The sequence below is a fragment of the Pelodiscus sinensis genome, chromosome 27, assembly GCF_052426305.1.
Source record: "Pelodiscus sinensis isolate ZL-2025 chromosome 27, ASM5242630v1, whole genome shotgun sequence".
Taxonomy (NCBI): domain Eukaryota; kingdom Metazoa; phylum Chordata; order Testudines; family Trionychidae; genus Pelodiscus; species Pelodiscus sinensis.
This window is the reverse complement of record NC_143078.1, coordinates 1,560,729-1,578,052: the sequence shown is the minus strand read 5'-3', so window position 1 is coordinate 1,578,052 and position 17,324 is coordinate 1,560,729. Positions and strand designations below refer to the sequence as shown.

At 57.3% G+C, this 17,324-nt stretch overlaps 2 protein-coding genes across 4 annotated transcripts in view; both read left to right on the top strand.

The window, feature by feature from the left end:
* HIPK1 (homeodomain interacting protein kinase 1) overlaps nucleotides 1-5,060 on the top strand; it is a 34,965-nt gene extending 29,905 nt beyond the window's left edge. For all 3 annotated transcript variants that reach the window (XM_075910278.2, XM_075910277.2, XM_075910276.2), the window contains one exon: nucleotides 138-5,060. In XM_075910278.2, coding sequence (XP_075766393.2) covers nucleotides 138-623 — 486 coding nt within the window. In that variant the 3' untranslated portion in view covers nucleotides 624-5,060. The remainder of the gene's footprint in view (nucleotides 1-137) is intronic.
* Nucleotides 5,061-8,681: 3,621 nt separating this feature from the next.
* Nucleotides 8,682-12,528, top strand: OLFML3 (olfactomedin like 3). The gene is made up of 3 exons (XM_075910297.2): nucleotides 8,682-8,875; nucleotides 9,338-9,623; nucleotides 10,944-12,528. The coding sequence occupies exons 1-3, from the start codon at nucleotides 8,771-8,773 to the stop codon at nucleotides 11,726-11,728; spliced, it is 1,176 nt and encodes a 391-aa protein (XP_075766412.1). The 5' UTR covers nucleotides 8,682-8,770; the 3' UTR covers nucleotides 11,729-12,528.
* The last annotated feature ends 4,796 nt before the right edge of the window (nucleotides 12,529-17,324 follow it).

The following is a 17,324-nucleotide window of genomic DNA, read 5'->3' as shown; positions in this document are numbered from 1 at the left end:
CCTAAGTCTGCCAAGACTCCCAGTGGGTCCTGCTCCACGCACGCTTGGACACCCCCAGCGAAGGGCCCGCTGGCAGCTGGCTCCCCTCGCCGCATCATGCGAGGGCCCGTGCGCTTTACGGCTTTTCTCCTCCACAGAACCAGGCCACTCCAGTGCTGGCCTCGCAGGAGAGAAGCGGGAATCCGGCTCCACGCAGGCAGCAAGCGTACGTGGCTCCCCTCCCATCGGCCATTTCGCAGGCTTCCTATGCCTTCCAGCACGGCAGTCCAGCTCATCCCCACCTGGCAGCAGCTACCGCAAGCACGCATCTTCCCAGCCAGCCCCACATGTACACCTATGCACCCAGCACGGCTGCGACCCTGGGCTCCACGAATTCGCTCGCTCATCTCTTCTCCCCTCAGGGCTCTTCCAGGCACACCACGTACGCGGCCCACCCTAGCGCGCTCGTCCACCAGGTCCCAGTGAGCGTGGGGCCCAGCTTGCTGACTTCTGCAAACATCCCACCCGCACAGTACCAACCTCAGTTTGCCACTCAGTCTTATATTGGTGCTTCCCGAGCATCCGCTATTTATGCCGGATACCCGCTGAGCCCAACGAAGATCAGCCAGTACTCATACTTGTAGCTCGGGGCTGCCTTCCTTAGTAGGGTTTGCAGTAGTTGTGACTAGCCACCCTCAGGAGTGCTGGGTTCTGCCACAGGCCTGGAGAATCAGTGGAGGTTTTCAGGTGACCCTTTACCTGGTGTTGACTGTACTCGTGTAGTCTCCTCTAAGTCTGGATGCACCGTGTTTGACAGTGTCTCTGCTGGGGAATTCAGTGACTAACTGGGCAGCATCCTTTGGTATCAGTCCAAGGGTCATTGATTAAGATTTTAAACTTTTACTTAATTTTTATAGCTACTTTTAAAAAGGTCACAGTCCAATTTATTTAAAGCTATTCTGATGTTATGGTAATCAGAGGAGAAGAGGAAATCAAGGTCTTCACAGACAAACATTGATTTTTTTTAACTCTTATAATTTAAACAGATTTGCAGATTATTTTTAGCAGCTGCACAAATCCATATTGCCACTAAAAATATAATGCGCATTTATCTCAGTAAATTGCTAGAGCAGATTTCAAACTTTAGTTCAATATTTTGAAGTTTGTCCTATAATTAATTTTCTCACTAATTCATTGCTGTTTCTGCAAAAGCAATTACATCTCTGTTTGTCACTGTCAACGTTTTCTGTTTACTTTCCTGCTTTGTTTAAGGGTATGATAGAGGCAGCTATCTTGTACTAGCAACCTAATATTCACAAGTCTGTTTAAACCACAAAATCTTCATATTACTGTCTTGTAAAGTCTGAATTTCCATAATGCAGCTGGGTTTTTATCATTGCAGAAACTATTAAAACAAGTTTTTACCAGTGATACGCGGGACCTCACCGTATAATGCAACACGGCTGCTTTGCCAAAATGCTGTATTCTTCATTGAGAACTTATAGTGTTGTGATACTCTTTTGAGTTTGGTTCCTTTGGAGTAAGGGAGCTGGATTCCTTTCACAAAAGCACAGAGCTTTTGTTTGTTTTGTTTTCTTTATCTTTTTCCTTGCATGAGTCATTTAGGAGGGAGCGGAACAATTTGAAATACAGTGAAAATAGCGACATGTACAGCTTTTTATACTCCGGTGAGCCTCTCCTCCTGGGTATGCTAGCAGCCAGCTTTAAAGAGCTCTTATTAAGACTTGCATACAGTAAGTGCATGTAAGAATTGAGGTGGGGGGGAGAAAAAAAATCCAGATTTTAAAGTTTATTACTGAATTTAAAACTATTTTAGAAGTTTTGTAATGGTGGTGTTTTAATATTTTACATAAAATGAAATATGTACATATTGATTAGAAAAAATATAACAAGCAAAACTTCCTGCTAACCCCAAATGTTCTGTCTTTGTAATCAAAATGTGTAGTGATTATACTTGAACTCTGTACCTAGTGTCTGTCTAAATTTTAACCGTTCCTGGGGATGAAATTGATGTGTCCTTTGTATTTAAACCAAAACGATACGTCAGAATGTATGTGAAATAATGCAATCGTTAGAGCTCATCACTGTAGCACAGAGAGAAAAAGTGGAGCCTCCGGAGAGAAAAGGTTACCTTCTGATTTGTTTTGCACAGGTATGTGTGATGAAGAGTTGTTTGATGTGTCCCCTTATTGTAGTGCCTTACATGATAATGTAGTGTGAATAGAGTTTACAGTGAGCTTGCCTTATGAGGGACCAGCAAGCCCCCATCAGATTGAAGCAATTCACTAAGCTTATCCCTGCAAGACTAGCAGGATGTTGCATAGATGCATTGTGCTCAATTTTAATGCTAACATAAAGGCTACATTTTGGTTGGGAGTGAAGCTATGTTTGCTCAAGCTTTCCTTGAAATGGCACATATACTGTTAGATGTCTGTCGGTGCATTTCAATTAGGGTAGTGCTGGGAATGCAGTGGAATATTTAGTCTGATGTTGCAGAAGTGATTAAGTATGTGCAATCACTTTATTAGAGTAGAGTGTGACGTTCCCTTCCCCTGTGTTACTAGCAGACGTTTCTTGTAAAATATTGCTAGCTTGGTGACAGAATGTTTATACCAAAGAGAGCCTGCTGTAAAGCACATAACAAAACCAACAACAAGTTTTATATGGCAACTGCTCACGTGGAACTGTTGGCAAGATTTATTAGCGATAGCACTAGCGTTCTGAGGAGTACTCCGTTTGGGTAACCTATGTGGTTTTGAGACGACACTTGGTTTCCTTGAGTCTGTCGAACTAGGAATTATTTTGTAACCTTTAGTACGGAGATAAGTATCTTGGCCAAACGGATTACGAACTGGCTTGAGCAGTGGTAATATTGCAGCAATAAGAGGTTTGTGCAGCCTTGAACCCCAGTTCCGTCCAAATTGAAAACAGGCTAGTTGTACAAATCGTCAACATGAGGGTGTCCAGAAGGGCAGAAATTCAGTTCTGCGGTTCCACGTTACTGGGTTAGGAAGGTCTCGGCTGGCCTGAAATTGATCGGCTCTGAGAGGTTTGGTGTCTCTTTTGTAGTGAGGACTTTGGAACTGGGTGCGAGTGATTAGCAACATCACTAACCAGATGTCATCGTCTAGTGTACTTTCCTCCGCACCACGCCTCAAAATGTGGGGATAACTGTGCAGTCCCAACACTTCCCATCACTGGCGGTGCCAATGCTCTGTGTTACTGGAACGTTATCCAAATGTTTCACACTTCGTGCCAAGCACTTCCTTCTTTTGTCCGCGTTGTGGCTTGTGTTCAGTACTTCCCTCGAGATAGATACCTCTTGGATTCAGAGTTGTGCCTTTCCTTCCCAAGGCAAACAAATGCCAACATCTGCATTGCATGAAAACCTTTCACCCAGTTTCCCAAAGTGTTTCCTGAGAAGTTCTGAAGAAAAGAGCAGGAGCAAAGACCTGTAACAAAAAGTGAACAAACGAGCTGGGGAAACGCCTTTGTTTATTAAAAAGAAACTAACCAGATCTTGTCTTTAGGGCACCTCACACACCGTTTAAAAAGAAAACCACCAAAAGTATCCAACTAAGCCCATTCTCATCTCCGCCACTGATTCACACATCGCTCAGCATTGGGGAAAGGAGCTGTCCCACGCTAACAGCTAGAGTACAACTGACTTAGGCTGTGTCTTCATTCCAGGGAAGATTGATGCTGCTGCGATCCATCTTCCAGAGTTTGATTTAGTGAGTCTAGTAAAGACCTGCTATATTGAACTCAGAGAGCACCCCCAGCATCTGCTGATATTCCTCCTACAAGGAGTAAGGGAAGCCAACAAGAGCATTTCCTGCCATTGGCCTCCTGCTGTGAGGATGGTGGGGAAACTTGAATCAAGGTACGCCGACTCCAGCTACATAATTGACATAGCTGGAGTTGTGTACCTTAATTCGACCTTTCCCTTTAGTGTAGACCTGGCCTTAAGGAGTGATACACACCATTTAAGAACCCCACTGGGCCAAATTCTGATCTCCTCACTGGATTTATAGTGATGTAACATCAAAATGTGGCCTGCAGTGCAAGTTGCTTCATCAAGTGTAGGCTAAAGATTCGATTTTGGGGAGGTGCAGCCTTTCTCCCAGGGCCTTCCAGCTTGTGTCCATGCAGCTCCAGTGAAGCTTTAACGACTGATGCAGCTGGTTTGCATAGTGTGTAACCAGACACGCTATCTGAGAGGAGACATTTGTCCTTTCTTAAACTGTGCGCAATTAGCTGGAGCTTGGGTGTCACCTTCAGACGGATAGATAACTCCTCCCATAGAGAGTCCTGAGTCATAACTTGTGTTTACTTACTTGTTCCTGTTCACTGACTTGCATTTGCAGCTGATAGCCGACTGCAGAAGCAACTTCTGAGCTTTTCTGCTTAGCACCTAGTTGACTGATGCAGTAATTTACCTCTGATTCAGCAATTTTTGTAATACATGAAACTCAATTGCTTTTAAATGACAGGATTGGCACAGCCCTGCTTTCTCTTTTATTTAAACTTATGAATGGTGCCGCATGTCTACATGGTTGTTTGTTGCTAAACTTTATTATAATGTGTGATTTCAGATTCAGCTTGAAATTTATCTATCTCACTACATGTAGCAGTACATTCTATGTAATGTTAGTATTTCTGCTTGAATCCTTGATATTGCAATGGAATTCCTACTTTATTAAATGTATTTGATATGCTAGTTACTGTGTGAAAATTAACTTTCTTTTATTGTTGTGCTCTTCCTTTTTACAAGCCGCTAGATCCAGGTAGTTTCTGACATTTACTGATCTATGTTTGTATTGCCAATGTACTTAGGGGGTATGTAAAAATCATTTTAACAAAAGAAATATAGATATTTAAAAATTTAATACTAACTATATGGGGAAAGGGTCCATTGTGAAAACACAGTTTATCTTTGGATTCAGTGTTTGTCTTTGGTTTTACAAAGTAGCTTGTATTTTAAGTATTTTCTACATAATATGTTAAAAATGTAGAACAATTGCAATGCATCAATAAAAGGGTTAATTTTCTGTTCTCTATTCACGTGGCCAGTTCTGAGACCATCTAGGATCAGTGTAGGGCTCTGCCCCTTCTCAGCCAGCTGTAGCTTCCAGCTGCACCCTGTAACTAGCCACCGAGCAAGGCTTGGTTGAGATCCACAGGCCCAAGGGTGAGCAGCAAAGCACCCTCCATAACACGGCAGGGGCCTCTCCAAAGCTGCTCGCAACGGGAGGCATTGCAAGCCGAGCTCTTGCCCACTCAGAGCAAACGGTTCAGGTCCAAACCTGGAGTGTTGCACAACTGTGGGGAGGGGCTTTGGTATCCCTGGTGAGAATTTCCACAGCTGCACACGGTGCCCGGAGCCAGCTGGGTGGCTGGCTGGCTGCAGCCCAGTCATGCTGGGTATGGAAATGCTGTAGGCTCCCTTGCCATGCAGGCACCTTGGGCCTGATTGCCAGAGTTCCTGAGTGTCTGCACTGCCCGCTGCAGGCACTTGGCACCTCTGCAGCATCTGGAGCTCCAAGTGCGAGGGAACAGCCACACAGGATGGGAGAAGCCGGCGTTTCCCAGTGCTTGCGAGATTCGGGTTGCTGTTCCCATGGAACGTGCCAGCGATTAACCTAATATCCTGCAACATCACGCACGGCAATAGTGCTGCTTTGGCAAGCCAGGCCATAGCACGTGGGCCCACAAAGTCAGTGGGAAAGCCCTTCCTTTAACCCAAAAGAGGCCTTGTGTAACAAAGCCCTGGGACTAAACCCTGGGCCTCTTGACGCAGACAGCTGGGTGCCCCCTGGACAGCTGCCTGCATGATGCAGCAAAGAGGAGAGACTGGAGTAACGCAGCAGAGCCCATGGCGAGCGTATTGGGCTTCTCGGGTGAGTATTTGTGGGTACACCCTGCTATTGCAGAACAGTGTTTTCATGGCCTTCCACAAAACAGTGGCGATTATGCAACTGAAACATCCCTCCTTCCCCACCACCAGCCTCTCCATAGCTCTGCATCCTGGCTTTGCCCAGAGGAGCAAAGGGCCGTCCCTAACTTGCAGCCTGGCGGGGTGACGGCTGCCTGGTTTACAAAATGCCTCAGCTGCTCAGTCCATGATTCACACGGAGTGACGGTCTCCGATTGGGTTTGCCCCAAAGAATATTGCCGGTTAGGACCATAGAAATGTCAGGCCAGAAGGGCTCTTAGTCATCTCATTGTCCAGCCTGTGCTGGGGCAGGACCATGCGACCACAGACCCTCCCTGCCAGGTGCTTGTCCAGCCTGGTCGCACCCCCCTCTGCCCCGATGATGGGGAGTCTACGGCCCCCACGAGAACCTATGCCTATGCTGACCCACTGGTGCAGCTAGAAGTGCCTTCTAATCTCTTACCTACAACTCCCTTGCTGCAGATTAAGCCCATTTTATTTGTCCCGCCTTCAGTGACATGGAGAACAATTGGTCACTGCCCTCTAAAATGGCCTTACTATATTTGAAGCCTTACCGGGTTCCCCCTCGCTCTTCTGGAGACTGAATGTGCCCAGGGTTTTGCCTTTCCTCGGGGATCAAGTTCTTAAGCTTTCTCCTTTTGTTGCTCTCCTCTGGACTCTGGTTTGTCCCCATCTCTCTCTGAGCATGGCAACCAGGCCTCCAGCTGAGGCCCCACAAGGCTGAGGAGAGCAGGGCTCCTAAGTCCTGGGACTTGCCTGGGAAGAGGCCCCGCAATGACACTAGCCACCTCTGCGACTGCATTGCCTTGTTGCCTCTCCTTTAGCGTGTGACCGGCTCTGCGCCCCAGAGCCGCCTGGCCAGGGACTGCCCCGAAGGCGTGAGGCACGTGGCTTTTCCTCCCTCCGCCACAGGCTCTGCACTTCTCTCTAGTGGAGCCAGGCCAGCTCTCTGATTGGTCAGGCTCGTTCTGAATTCTCCCCTTCTCCTCCAGATGCTTGTCACTCCTGGACGTGGGGTCAGCTGGCTCCCGTGCGCCATTGCCATCATAAGGGAGATATGGACCCAGGACTGGCCTCAGCTGCCCCTCTAGCCACGCTGGCCCTAGACAGCTACTCTGGTCTTCCCGCCAGTTGTGCACCCGCCTCTCAGCACTGCCCTTACGCTGCACGGCCCCAGCTTGCCTAGCAGGATGCATCTCCTCTGGCTTTCCCACCATGCACTAGGCCAGGAGCTCTCAAAGCAGGAAACTGGGTTGGGGGGCCTTATTGGTTCTTGACAAATCCCTGCTGGCTAGTCCTTGTAGCCCCATTGCCCCCAGGCGCTCACAACCGGTTGTGTCCTCATTTGTTCCAGGAGCTCTCCAGGAATCGGCGTTGGGCTGCCTGGTCTCCTCGGTTCTGTGCGAACACAGCGCTGTGTGGGCCCCACTCCCGGCCGCTGGACCCAGCCTGTCCTCCAGGAGTGCGTGAGGGCACTTCCTAGGTAGTCAGAGGCTCTGTGGGGCTCAGGGGCCTGGCCCTGGGTGCTGCAAGGCGCAGCTGCCTGTTGGCCAGGGTGTGAGGGAGCCCAATTTGTGCGGTGGGTGAGGCGCTCGCTCGTGACGCTAGATGGTGCAATAGCCCTTTGGAGAAAGAGCAAGCCAAGCGGCAGCGCTGCAGAGAGTGGGGCTGTAGGGCTGAGAGCCTGCCCAGGGCAGATTCCCACAGACTCCTGGCCCCCTTCACAGGCCATTAGGCACCGAGAGTGGGCAACCCCAGACAGCTTCAAGGCTCCACCTGCCGGGTACCCCAGCCTGGGGGCTCTCCCCATTTGCCTTTCCCCCGGGCTGTGCTGGTGCCGGCGCGGCCCGTGGGGGCTGTTCCGCTGCGCCGGCACCAGGCTCAGGCAGGTCCTGCAGAGACGGGGGAACTGACCCCGTGCTGCCCAGGAGTGTTGGGCACACGCCAGCTTTCCCACAAGCCCTGTCGCAGCAGGCCCAGCTTTCCGTTCCTCCCACTGCTGCTGCCACCTGGTTCTGTTTAACTCCCTGGGAGGTGCGGGAAGGGGCGGGAATTCCAGGGCTGGAGTTAACCTCTGAAAGGAAACACCCCACTCCGCAGCCTCTAGTCACTGCACGTCACAGCTTCATACCGAGACCTGCCTGCCCTGCGCTCTAGTCCAGTCGCGCCTCCACCTAGGCCCAGCCCGACTAAGTTCTGGGGCCGGGGCTGCCTCACACAACATGCACCTGCAGCACCCAGCCCCAAATCACCGTCCCCAGCCTTCCCGGAGCTGCATTCGGACAGGGACTCCTCGCTGAGGGGCGTGCGGAGTGGCACATCGCACGGCCCTAGCACGGCTCAGTGGTAAGGAGCACGCTCTGTCCTCGGGCTCACAGCTGTTGTGCCAGGCTAGGCCCGTGCCGTGCTAAGGGAGCCCTGTCCTGGCGTAGCAAGGGGACGGCTGAACTCTGCAGCTAACCTGCGTGTGGGGTACACTGGGCAATGACTCAGCTTCTCCATCTCCCTCTGGAGCCGACGCTCCCACCCCGGGCAGCTGCGCCGTGCCCGCGCGTGCAAGGACCCGGAGGCCGGCGGTGCCTCGTTTGCGGGGTCTGTCGCCGGCCCCAGAGCACGAAGGGGTTAAGGCGCACGCTTCCTTTGGCACCAACAGCCCTGCCTGGCGAGCCGTCTGGATTTCATAAAGGCAGCGACTGAGGCAGCGTCCCGCCCCCAGGAACTGTCCAAACATTCCAAAGCCGTGAGCACAGCACCGAGCGCGCCTGCTCGCGCCCACCCTGTGAGGCAGAGCAGTGCTGCCGTCCCAGGCCAGCCATGGCCCCACGGCTCAGCCTCCTCCTCGCCCTGCTCCTGGCCGGGGCCAGCATGGCCCAGCAGCAGTTGATGGAATACATGGAGAGGAGACTTGCCGTTTTGGAGGTAGGCCCGTGTCTCCCCTCTCCCTGCCCTGCTATGGGGGGCCAGGCCTGGTGCCGGCTTCTCCCGAACCCGCCGTGCTCAGCAGAGTTCCCCCTGCTCCGTGGACGGTTTTACCAGCACCTAGAGCAATGCTAATCCGCCCCGCCGGGGCGCAGTGCAGGGAGCACAGAGGAGCCTGCCGCACACGTGCTGAGCGTGCGGGTGCCAAGGGCTGGGGGAGTGTAGGAGCAGGCGCTGGGCATGTGGGCGGCCGCTCAGGGGAGCAGGAGAGCCGAGGCCGGAGGGTGACTCCAAACTGCGGCACAGCGGGGGGGGGGGAGGTTGTTTGAGGGGGTCACGCGAGCTGGTCACGGGTCAGTCACAGGCCTGATGGCCGGGGGAGCGAGAAGGCTGCCCCCTGCACGCTCCGCGCCAGCCCCCTCCAGCCAGCGGGGTCCCAGCACCTCGCACTCTCGCCCCCAGGAGCGGATCTCCCAGTGGCACGACCAGAGCAGCCGCTACTCCACCGAGCTGCGGGAGTTCAAGAACCAGGTGCTCACGATGCTGGAGAACTCGGAGAAGGAGCGGGAGAGGCTGCGCGCGGAGGTGGAGAACGCGGCCGTGCGGGTGGACCGGCTGGAGCGGGAGGTGGACTACCTCGAGACGCAGAACCCGGCTCCGCCCTGCGTGGAGGTGGACGAGAAGCTGATGGAGAACCAGGGCTCAGCAGCCAAGAGGAGGAAGAATGAGAAGTATGACAAGCTGACAGGTGAGCTCGAGCGTCTCCCCCAGCCAGCGCCGGAGTCTAGACCTGCCCACGGGGCCTATTGGTCCAGCGAGAACGGCCCTGGCCCACCTCCAGGCAAAGATCTCCCGGGCCGGGTCTGTGGGCGGCGGGGCTGGGTCCCGCTGACTGCACAGTGGGGTCACAAGGCAGCCAGCCTGTGGGCAGTGGCTGTCTCCTAGGCCCCACTATGGCCCCCTGGGCTCAGCTGTTACTGCCTGCCAGGCTAACCTAAGCTGCTCCTAGTGCTCGCCTCAGACCCCAGCCACGTGCCGGGAGGGCTGCCCAGCCCCACAGCCGCTGCCTCCGCCTCCTCAGACACTCGGGCGCCCTGATCAGGAGCCCGGTGCTGCTGCACGCAGAGACGGGGGGCCATGGGGAATTACAGCCCACCTGGCCCACGAGCACCCTGGGCGTCAGAGCCCAGCAGGGGAGCCAGCCCCAGGGAGAACCGCGCAGCTGCCCCCACGTGCCCCTCCCAGCAGCTCAGGGGCAGGAGTTTGGCTCAGGCTCCGTCGAAGCAAAGCGGCTCAGGTCCCAGTGTTTGAAGCTGGCCTGTTGGGGCGCTTGGCGCGAGTCTCCGGGAGACGGCAGGCCCGGTGCTGAGTCCTGGGCCGAGCGCCTCAGCTGACTTGGCCGGGCTGGGGGCCTGCTTCGTGTCTCCAGCCAGGCTCCCAAATGGGAGGCAAGAAAAAGGGGCAGGATTGCCTGTGGAGTCATGGCGAGGTCACCGCTCTCCCTGGGCTCGTGGGGAGCTGCCCCAGGCAGCCAGCGGGCGGGACACGTGCGTTGAACATGACGCCCTAGCAGCCATGGTCCCAGCTTGGTCGTCAGCCTGGCCTGGGGGGCGGGACGGAGGAGCACTTGAGAGCTGGGTTAAAACCTCCGCGCTCGGAACCCAGCTTCCGGGGCAAATCCAGGTCTGGGAAAGGCAGGAAAACCTGCGGCTTGAGCAGCACCTTTCTCCTGCGGAGCTGGGACCCCGAAAGCCGAGGGCCCCGAGCGGAGGGCTGTGGGGAGGCCACTGCCCACCCGCTGGGAATCTTCTGTGGGCTGGGCAGAGACACTAAACCCGGAGGCAGCAGGGGAGGGCAAGTAACTCGCTGCCAGGGGCTGACCTCACTGCCTCCGTGGGGGGCACTGGGAGGAATCCCGTTTTCTTCTCCAAGACTCAGCCATAAATACTCTGCTAGACCCCCCCTTCTCCCAGATGCTTATTCCCCCACCCTGGGTGCGTGGGGAGGGTGCGAAGACACCTGGGGCCTGCAGGGGTGGGCTCTCACGGGCTCTCCTGCGCCCTCACAGATTGCAGCGACACCATCTCCCAGGTGAAAGCCATGAAGATCCTGAAGAAGTTTGGCAGCAGCGCTGGGCTGTGGACCAAGGACCCGGTGGGGAGCTCGGAGAAGATCTACGTCTTCGACGGCACCAGCAATGACACCGTCTACGTGTTCCCCAGGATGAGGGAGTTCACACTGTTCTCTGCCACGCGGAAGGCTGCCCGCATCAAGCTGCCCTACCCCTGGGTGGGCACCGGCCACCTGGTGTATGGGGGGCACCTCTACTACATCCGGCAGCAGGGCACCTTCCAGGTCATCAAGTTCAGCTTGGCCAACAAGACCGTCGTGGACAGCTCCGTGTTCCCCGCCGAGGAGCAGATCCCCGTCTTCGGCCTCTCTGCCTTCAACTACATCGACATGGCCGCCGACGAGGAAGGGCTCTGGGCCATCTACGCCACCCGGGAGAACGAGAAGAACATCTGCCTGGCCAAGCTGGACCCGGCCTCCCTGGACATAGAGCAGATGTGGGACACGCCATGCCCCCGGGAGAACGCTGAGAGCGCCTTCGTCCTCTGCGGCGCCCTCTACGTGGTGTACAACACCCGGCTGCCCAGCCGCTCCCGCGTGCAGTGCGTCTTCGACGTCAGCGGCGCCATGACGCCCGAGGACGCGGCCTTGGTCTACTTCCCCAAGCGCTACGGCTCGCACTCCAGCATGAAGTACAACCCCAAGGAGCGGCAGATCTACGCCTGGGACGACGGCTACCAGATCATCTACAGGATGGAGATGAAAAAGAAAGCGGAGATCTGAGCGGGGCAGGCCCGGCCTGTCCCTGCCCCGCCACCCTGCCCCATGCTGAGCGGTGCCTGGCCCGCGCGGCCACACATGCCCAGCCTGCCCCAGGGTGGCAGAGCCAGTTCAGGGCTCATGCCAGGGCCGCCCACCTTTCCATGCCTGTGAATAGGGCTGCAGCCGCACCCCGGCCAGTCCTGCCTCTTGACTGATGCCCCCAGGCCCCGAGGGCTGGCAGCGTGAGCCCAGGGCTGCTGGGGGCCGTGGCACTGCGGGGCGTCGACTCGCAGCGAGCGGCAGTGGGGGCTTTTAGCGGGATTTAAAATAAAGAGCCTGGAGGGGCCAGCGCCAGGAGGTGGGCTTGGCGGGAGCCCTCCGAGATGCAGGCCCCCGCGGCTGGCAGGCTGCACTCGCAGTGGCTTCCACGGGGGGGGCGCACTCCCTCGGGCCTGGGGGGCTGGCATGGCTGGCAGGCTTCGGGGGCTCTCTGCGCGGTGAGAGCCAGGCGGGCCGCTGTGCTCTGCCTCCCGCCCTGTGCGAACAGCCAGCGCCTGGGCCTTTGTCCTGAGATCAGTGCAGCCTGCTTCCTCCCCCTGTGCCCAGAGACTTCGCACTGAACCGGCTGCGGCTCAGCCCCTGCTAAGCTACTGCTGCCCCTCCCCTGCTTCCGCCCCCTTCGCACGCACCAGCCTGCCTCCCGCTCGGACTCGACTAGCACCCCCGCCCCAGGCCCAGGCTCGCGACCGGGAGGTGGCGCGGGCTGGAGCCCAAAGGATTAAGGCAGCCGAGGAACCTGTGTAATAAAGGATTTTCCACTCGCCTCGTCTCCCTGCGCTGTGCCTGCCCTGCGGCCGTGCCCAGCCGTGCCTCCCGGTCCCGGGTTCCCGGCCAGGCCACGCTGGCAGCAGCCTTCCCTGTGTGGCTGCTCCATGGGCCCCAGGCGGGGAGAGATTTATTCCTGCAGCAGCCAGGCTGGGCGCCAAACGAGGGGCCCCCCAGGCCCGGGGAGACCCTCCCATCACTGGGGCGCGAGCACGTGCAGGACCCCGCGGGTGCCAGCGAGGAGCCCGAGGGGCTTGGTGCCTGTCTTGCTTCCATCCCCCGAGGCCAGTGGTGAGCAGACACTGACCCCTCGGTACCCAGCCAGGGCAGGGCGCGAGAGCGAGGGAGAGAGCAGCTGGATGTGTGATCTGTGCTCACCCTGGTGGGCAGGGCCCTGGGGGGGAAGGGGGAGTCCCAGCTGACGGGTGGCTACTCTGCCACGGGTGGGTCCCTGGCTCTGTTCCCAGCCTGAGGTCCTGCTGTGCTGGCAGGAGGTGGGTGCAGATGTCTGCGGTATGATGGGCCCCCAGCACCTGCAGAGCTGCACCTGGCTGCGAGGGGGACCCGGCTCGGAGCCCCAGGCATGGCTCTGCTCAGCCCAGTGCGTGGCTGCCTGTGCGGTACAGCCACGGTCCCTGGCCAGCCCGGCGTGTCAGCACAGCCGGCCCTGGAAGTGACGACAAAGCCGTGGCCGCAGGGCTAGGCTCAGGGCCGTTCCCCTGCCCGCCAGCCTCAAGGGATCCCACATGGGCAGGCCAGCCCCTCTGAAACGGCCTCTCAGGGTGGAGGGCAGCAGCAGCTCGGGGGAGGGGAATAGGCCCAAAGACCCCAGGCTGTAGGAGAAGACGGGCCCCGTGATGTCTGTTGCTCCCTTTGCCCAGGGCTCATTGCGTCTGAGGCCTGCGGCCCACAAGGCAGCCTGAGCCTGTTCCGGGCTGCGGGGTTCCTGCCAGCCCCACGAGCCGCGACCACCCTGCCGTGCGGAAGCAGGCTCCCCGCGGGGAGCGGTGTGTTCTACCCGGGGCGGGCCAGGCCAACAGCTCCCAACAGGGTCCAACACGGCCGCGCCAATTGTGTGCAGCACTCGGGTGTTGGCCCAGGGAGGCTTGGGGGGCAGGACCCGGGGGGGACCAGCAGGTTTCCTTGGCTACTCGGGGCGATCAGCTCGCCTCAAGGCCTATCTCCTGCAGCCTCCCAGACCAGGCATGGTCCCCACGGCGGGGCCGTTTCCTGCCCGTGCCGCAGCCGGCCTGCGGGCGCCCAACGTCTGTGGCCAGCCATTGCCTTGTGAGCGCTGCAGCCAATGGCTGGAGAACTGGCTGCAGGAAGAGGCACAGGGCTGCCGGCCGCTGAGGGAGGCGGGAGGGCTCCTGGTCACTCTCCCAGCCAGGGACTCGGGGGTGTGATGGTGCAGGAGGGTGTGATCAGAGTGAGAATCACACCTATGTGTCTTCAACCATAATGGGCTGGAGCTGGGCAGGCCAGGGACATCTGAGTCCAGTATTGAGCGCACACGGGTCTCCTGCACTCGCTGGGGCAGCGTTGCCCGCGAGCCGGGCGCGTGTGCGGCGCTCAGGAGAGATTCCGAGGCTGACTGGCAGCTCGCACCCCGCCGAGCGTGTTTCTCCTTGGTGGATTCCGCACGTGGCCGGAGATTAGAGGGAGTATTGCCGGGGCTGGGACGTTTCCAGCTTTGGGGGTGTCATGAGCGTGGCTGGGGGTGGGGAGGCCTCTGAAGTGTCTCTTCCTGCTCACGGCAAAACCAGCAGGCGTGGCGTCCTCGTGCCGCAGGGGAGCTCTCCGGCACGTCTCCTGCCAGGCTCGTATCATAACCCGCCAGCCTCACCTCCATGCCTAACGGCTCCAGTCTGCAGCAGGAGCAGATTTACCCCGCAGGTTTGTCTCTCTCCCCCTCAGCCCGTCTGCCCACAGCCTGGCCTTTTGTAATTGCAGAAAATGGTTCGTGAACTGCAAAATGACTGCCCTCAGATGCCAGTTCCAACCCTTCCTTGCACAATTGACGCGTCAGGCAGCCAACCAGCCAGGAGCTACCAGATGTTCTCCTGTGATGCAACCCAGAGCTGCTGGGAAACACAGATAGGCTTTGCACAAATGTGCCACAACACATCCACGCCCCATCCCCCTTCCTTTTACTGGCTGTGACTAAGCATAAGGCGGCTGGGCCGGCCCGGCCGTGCAGCGCTCTGGGGATGCACATGGGGCAGTGGGGGATCTCGGATCGGGTGGGGAGGAGACCAGACTTTTCTGGGCTGGGCGCTGGCTTCTGTTTTGGAGCTTCCCAGTGGCCAGACCACTCCTGTGGTGCAGCTCCCACGTGGCAACGAAACCGTGGCCGGAGCCCCACTCCGAGGAGACACATCTCTGCAGCTGAGCTCCGAGAGCCCGGCGGGGGGGGGGTGGCCCGGAGAGCACAGCCCTGAGGGCAGGCGGAGCTGCTCTGCTCAGAGACGCTTCCCCTCCCCATTCGATCTAGGCCAGCCCAGGAGCGGCCGGTCCCAGACTGGCAGGGCTGGTTAGGGAGCTGCATCCAACAGCTTAGCACATGAGTGCGGGTCTCACCCAGGTCCTGTGGGGGGTTGGGTGCAAAGGTGACACGAAACCAGAGCGTGGAGCGGTCTGCGAGGCACAAGAGAAAGTGCATCGCACGGCCCCAAGGCCTCCGCTGAGCCAGTCCAGCAGTCGTCTCAGCGCTGGGCCTCCTCTGCAGCTAGCGCCCGGCCGGGGGAGGAGGAAAAGGGGGGTTTGCCGCTCAGGATGGCCCCGCAACCGTGGTACCAAGTAGCCAAGTGCCAGCCTGGCTTGCGTGCGGGGGTACGTAGGACTCTCTGGGTCTGTCCCTAGCACACAGCAGCCAGGGCTGAGCAGAGCAGCCTGCAGATGGAGGAGCTGCAGACGGGGGTTGCTGTGGGCAGGGTGGGAGCGTCCCACGTACAGGAGATGCTGCCTGTGGAGCTGACACATGGCGCGGTGGGAAGAGCGGCACCGGGGGGCACTGCAGGGCCTAGGGGCGCTGTGCCTTGCAGCTGTTGAGTTGAACCTGGCCTCTCTCTGGGCTCTTCTCTCTTTGGCTACTCAGTCACGTTCCCTTTCTCCATCAGGTGTCTCTCCGCTCCAGCAGTGAGGGGCGCCCTCGCCAGGACGGCCCAGCTACCAGCTGGTGCCCAGTTGGTCCTGCACACTGGTTCCTCCAGCCAGTGATGAGAAGCAGACGGAGCCTGAGCGAATCCACTGGGCTGCGGGTCCACGGACAGCGAACTGAACAAGGATTTACACAAGAGTCAGGGATTTTGCGGCCTGAGCCAGTTACTTCCTGGGCTCTCAGCCAGGCGTGTGACCCTCCCATTCTTCCTGGGTCCCGTGGCTGCTGCTTGTCCCCAGGGTGGGAAAAGTGACCCCTTCTGCATTTAGCCCTTCACATATCGCCTGCCCCAGTTCCTTCAAGAGACCTCGCCTGCAATTCCACAGCCACCTTCACACGTCCCCATTTTACACAGGAAATATTGGCTGGGTGTGTAAAGCATGGTTAAAATACACACTTTGACTGGAATTGGATGGTGTGAAAAGTTCAACTCGTGTTGTGAGTCAAGCAGAGAAATTCTCCGTGTGTGAAAGGATGTGTGAACTGTCGAGTTAATTTCCAGATCAGTAGCTTCACAGTCACAAGAATGTAATTTTTAAGAAGCTGCTTAGTTGTAAATAAGCAGGTGACTGATTCCTCTAGCGGGAGCTAAAACAGGCGGGTTTAGTTTAGCGCCGCAGCCACCACCACCATCTCACCCAGCCTAGAAATGGCCAGAGCTCAGCAGCTCCCGTTTTTATCAAGGGGAGGGGCTAAATGTCTCATCTGGGGCAGAAGTCACCCTGCAGAGGCCCAAGTACCCGTCGGGCAGATGCTCTGTTTGAACAGATGTTGTGCAGGTAGAAGCCACGTTCTCCTCAGCAAACACAGCTGGCTTGAGGGCAAGTCTGTGCACGTTGCCACGGTGCAAGTAGCGCGGCTTCCCCCGGGGTGAACTGGACGGACGCATGCCGGTGCAGGGGTGACCAGCACACCAGGCTGGACACCAGCAGGAAGTGACATGGGCAAAGGAAGGAGAGGCTGTGGGGGGAGCCTGCCAGTCTGCCCGTGCCTCTGCGCCCAGCAAGCACCTACCGCTGCCTTTCCACAGGAAGCTTTGCCCAGACACCAATTGCTCACAGGGCAAGTGGCTGAAAGTTGCCGGTGCTGTAAGGGGGTGACTCTGTGATGGGTGCAGCCTGTGATCTAATGGCCCCTTCTGCCCTGGAACTCTCCGACTCCACGGACTCTGGGTATGTCTGTGCTGCAGTTTTTCCGAGAAAACCTCACATACGTCCACACTGCAATCACGTTCTTTTGAAAGAGCAGAAGGGTTTGCCGGCGCTGGTAATCTCTTTGGGGAAAGGGCTGTAGGTATGGCCGGGGAAGAGGGAGTTCTTTGGGAAGAAGAGGGAAGCGGAAAGAGCACAGGTGCCCTGGTGGCCACTCTGCCCACAGCAATCACAGCCGACATGCGAGAGCCTCCATTCAGTGTGGACGCTCTCTGTCCAAACAGCAGACGGCTGTTTCGATGCGCTTTGGCAGTGTGGATGCTCTCTGTGGGAAGAAGGTTTTCCAGAGGATCTCTTCCAGAAAAGCTTCTTCCGAAAGGAGCCTGCAGGCTAGACATAGCCTCTGTCTCCTCACAGATGAGCTGGACGCCACCGTAGAAAGCTCCCCAGACGGCGGAGCAGAGCACTCATCACCTGCTGC

Excerpts from the sequence above, each read along its gene's own strand:
- OLFML3 (XM_075910297.2), top strand. The coding sequence starts at position 8,771 with ATGGCCCCACGGCTCAGCCTCCTCCTCGCCCTGCTCCTGGCCGGGGCC. Across the intron at positions 8,876-9,337 it reads GGAGACTTGCCGTTTTGGAG|GAGCGGATCTCCCAGTGGCA; the intron begins GTAGGCCCGTGT and ends TCTCGCCCCCAG. Across the intron at positions 9,624-10,943 it reads GAAGTATGACAAGCTGACAG|ATTGCAGCGACACCATCTCC; the intron begins GTGAGCTCGAGC and ends GCGCCCTCACAG.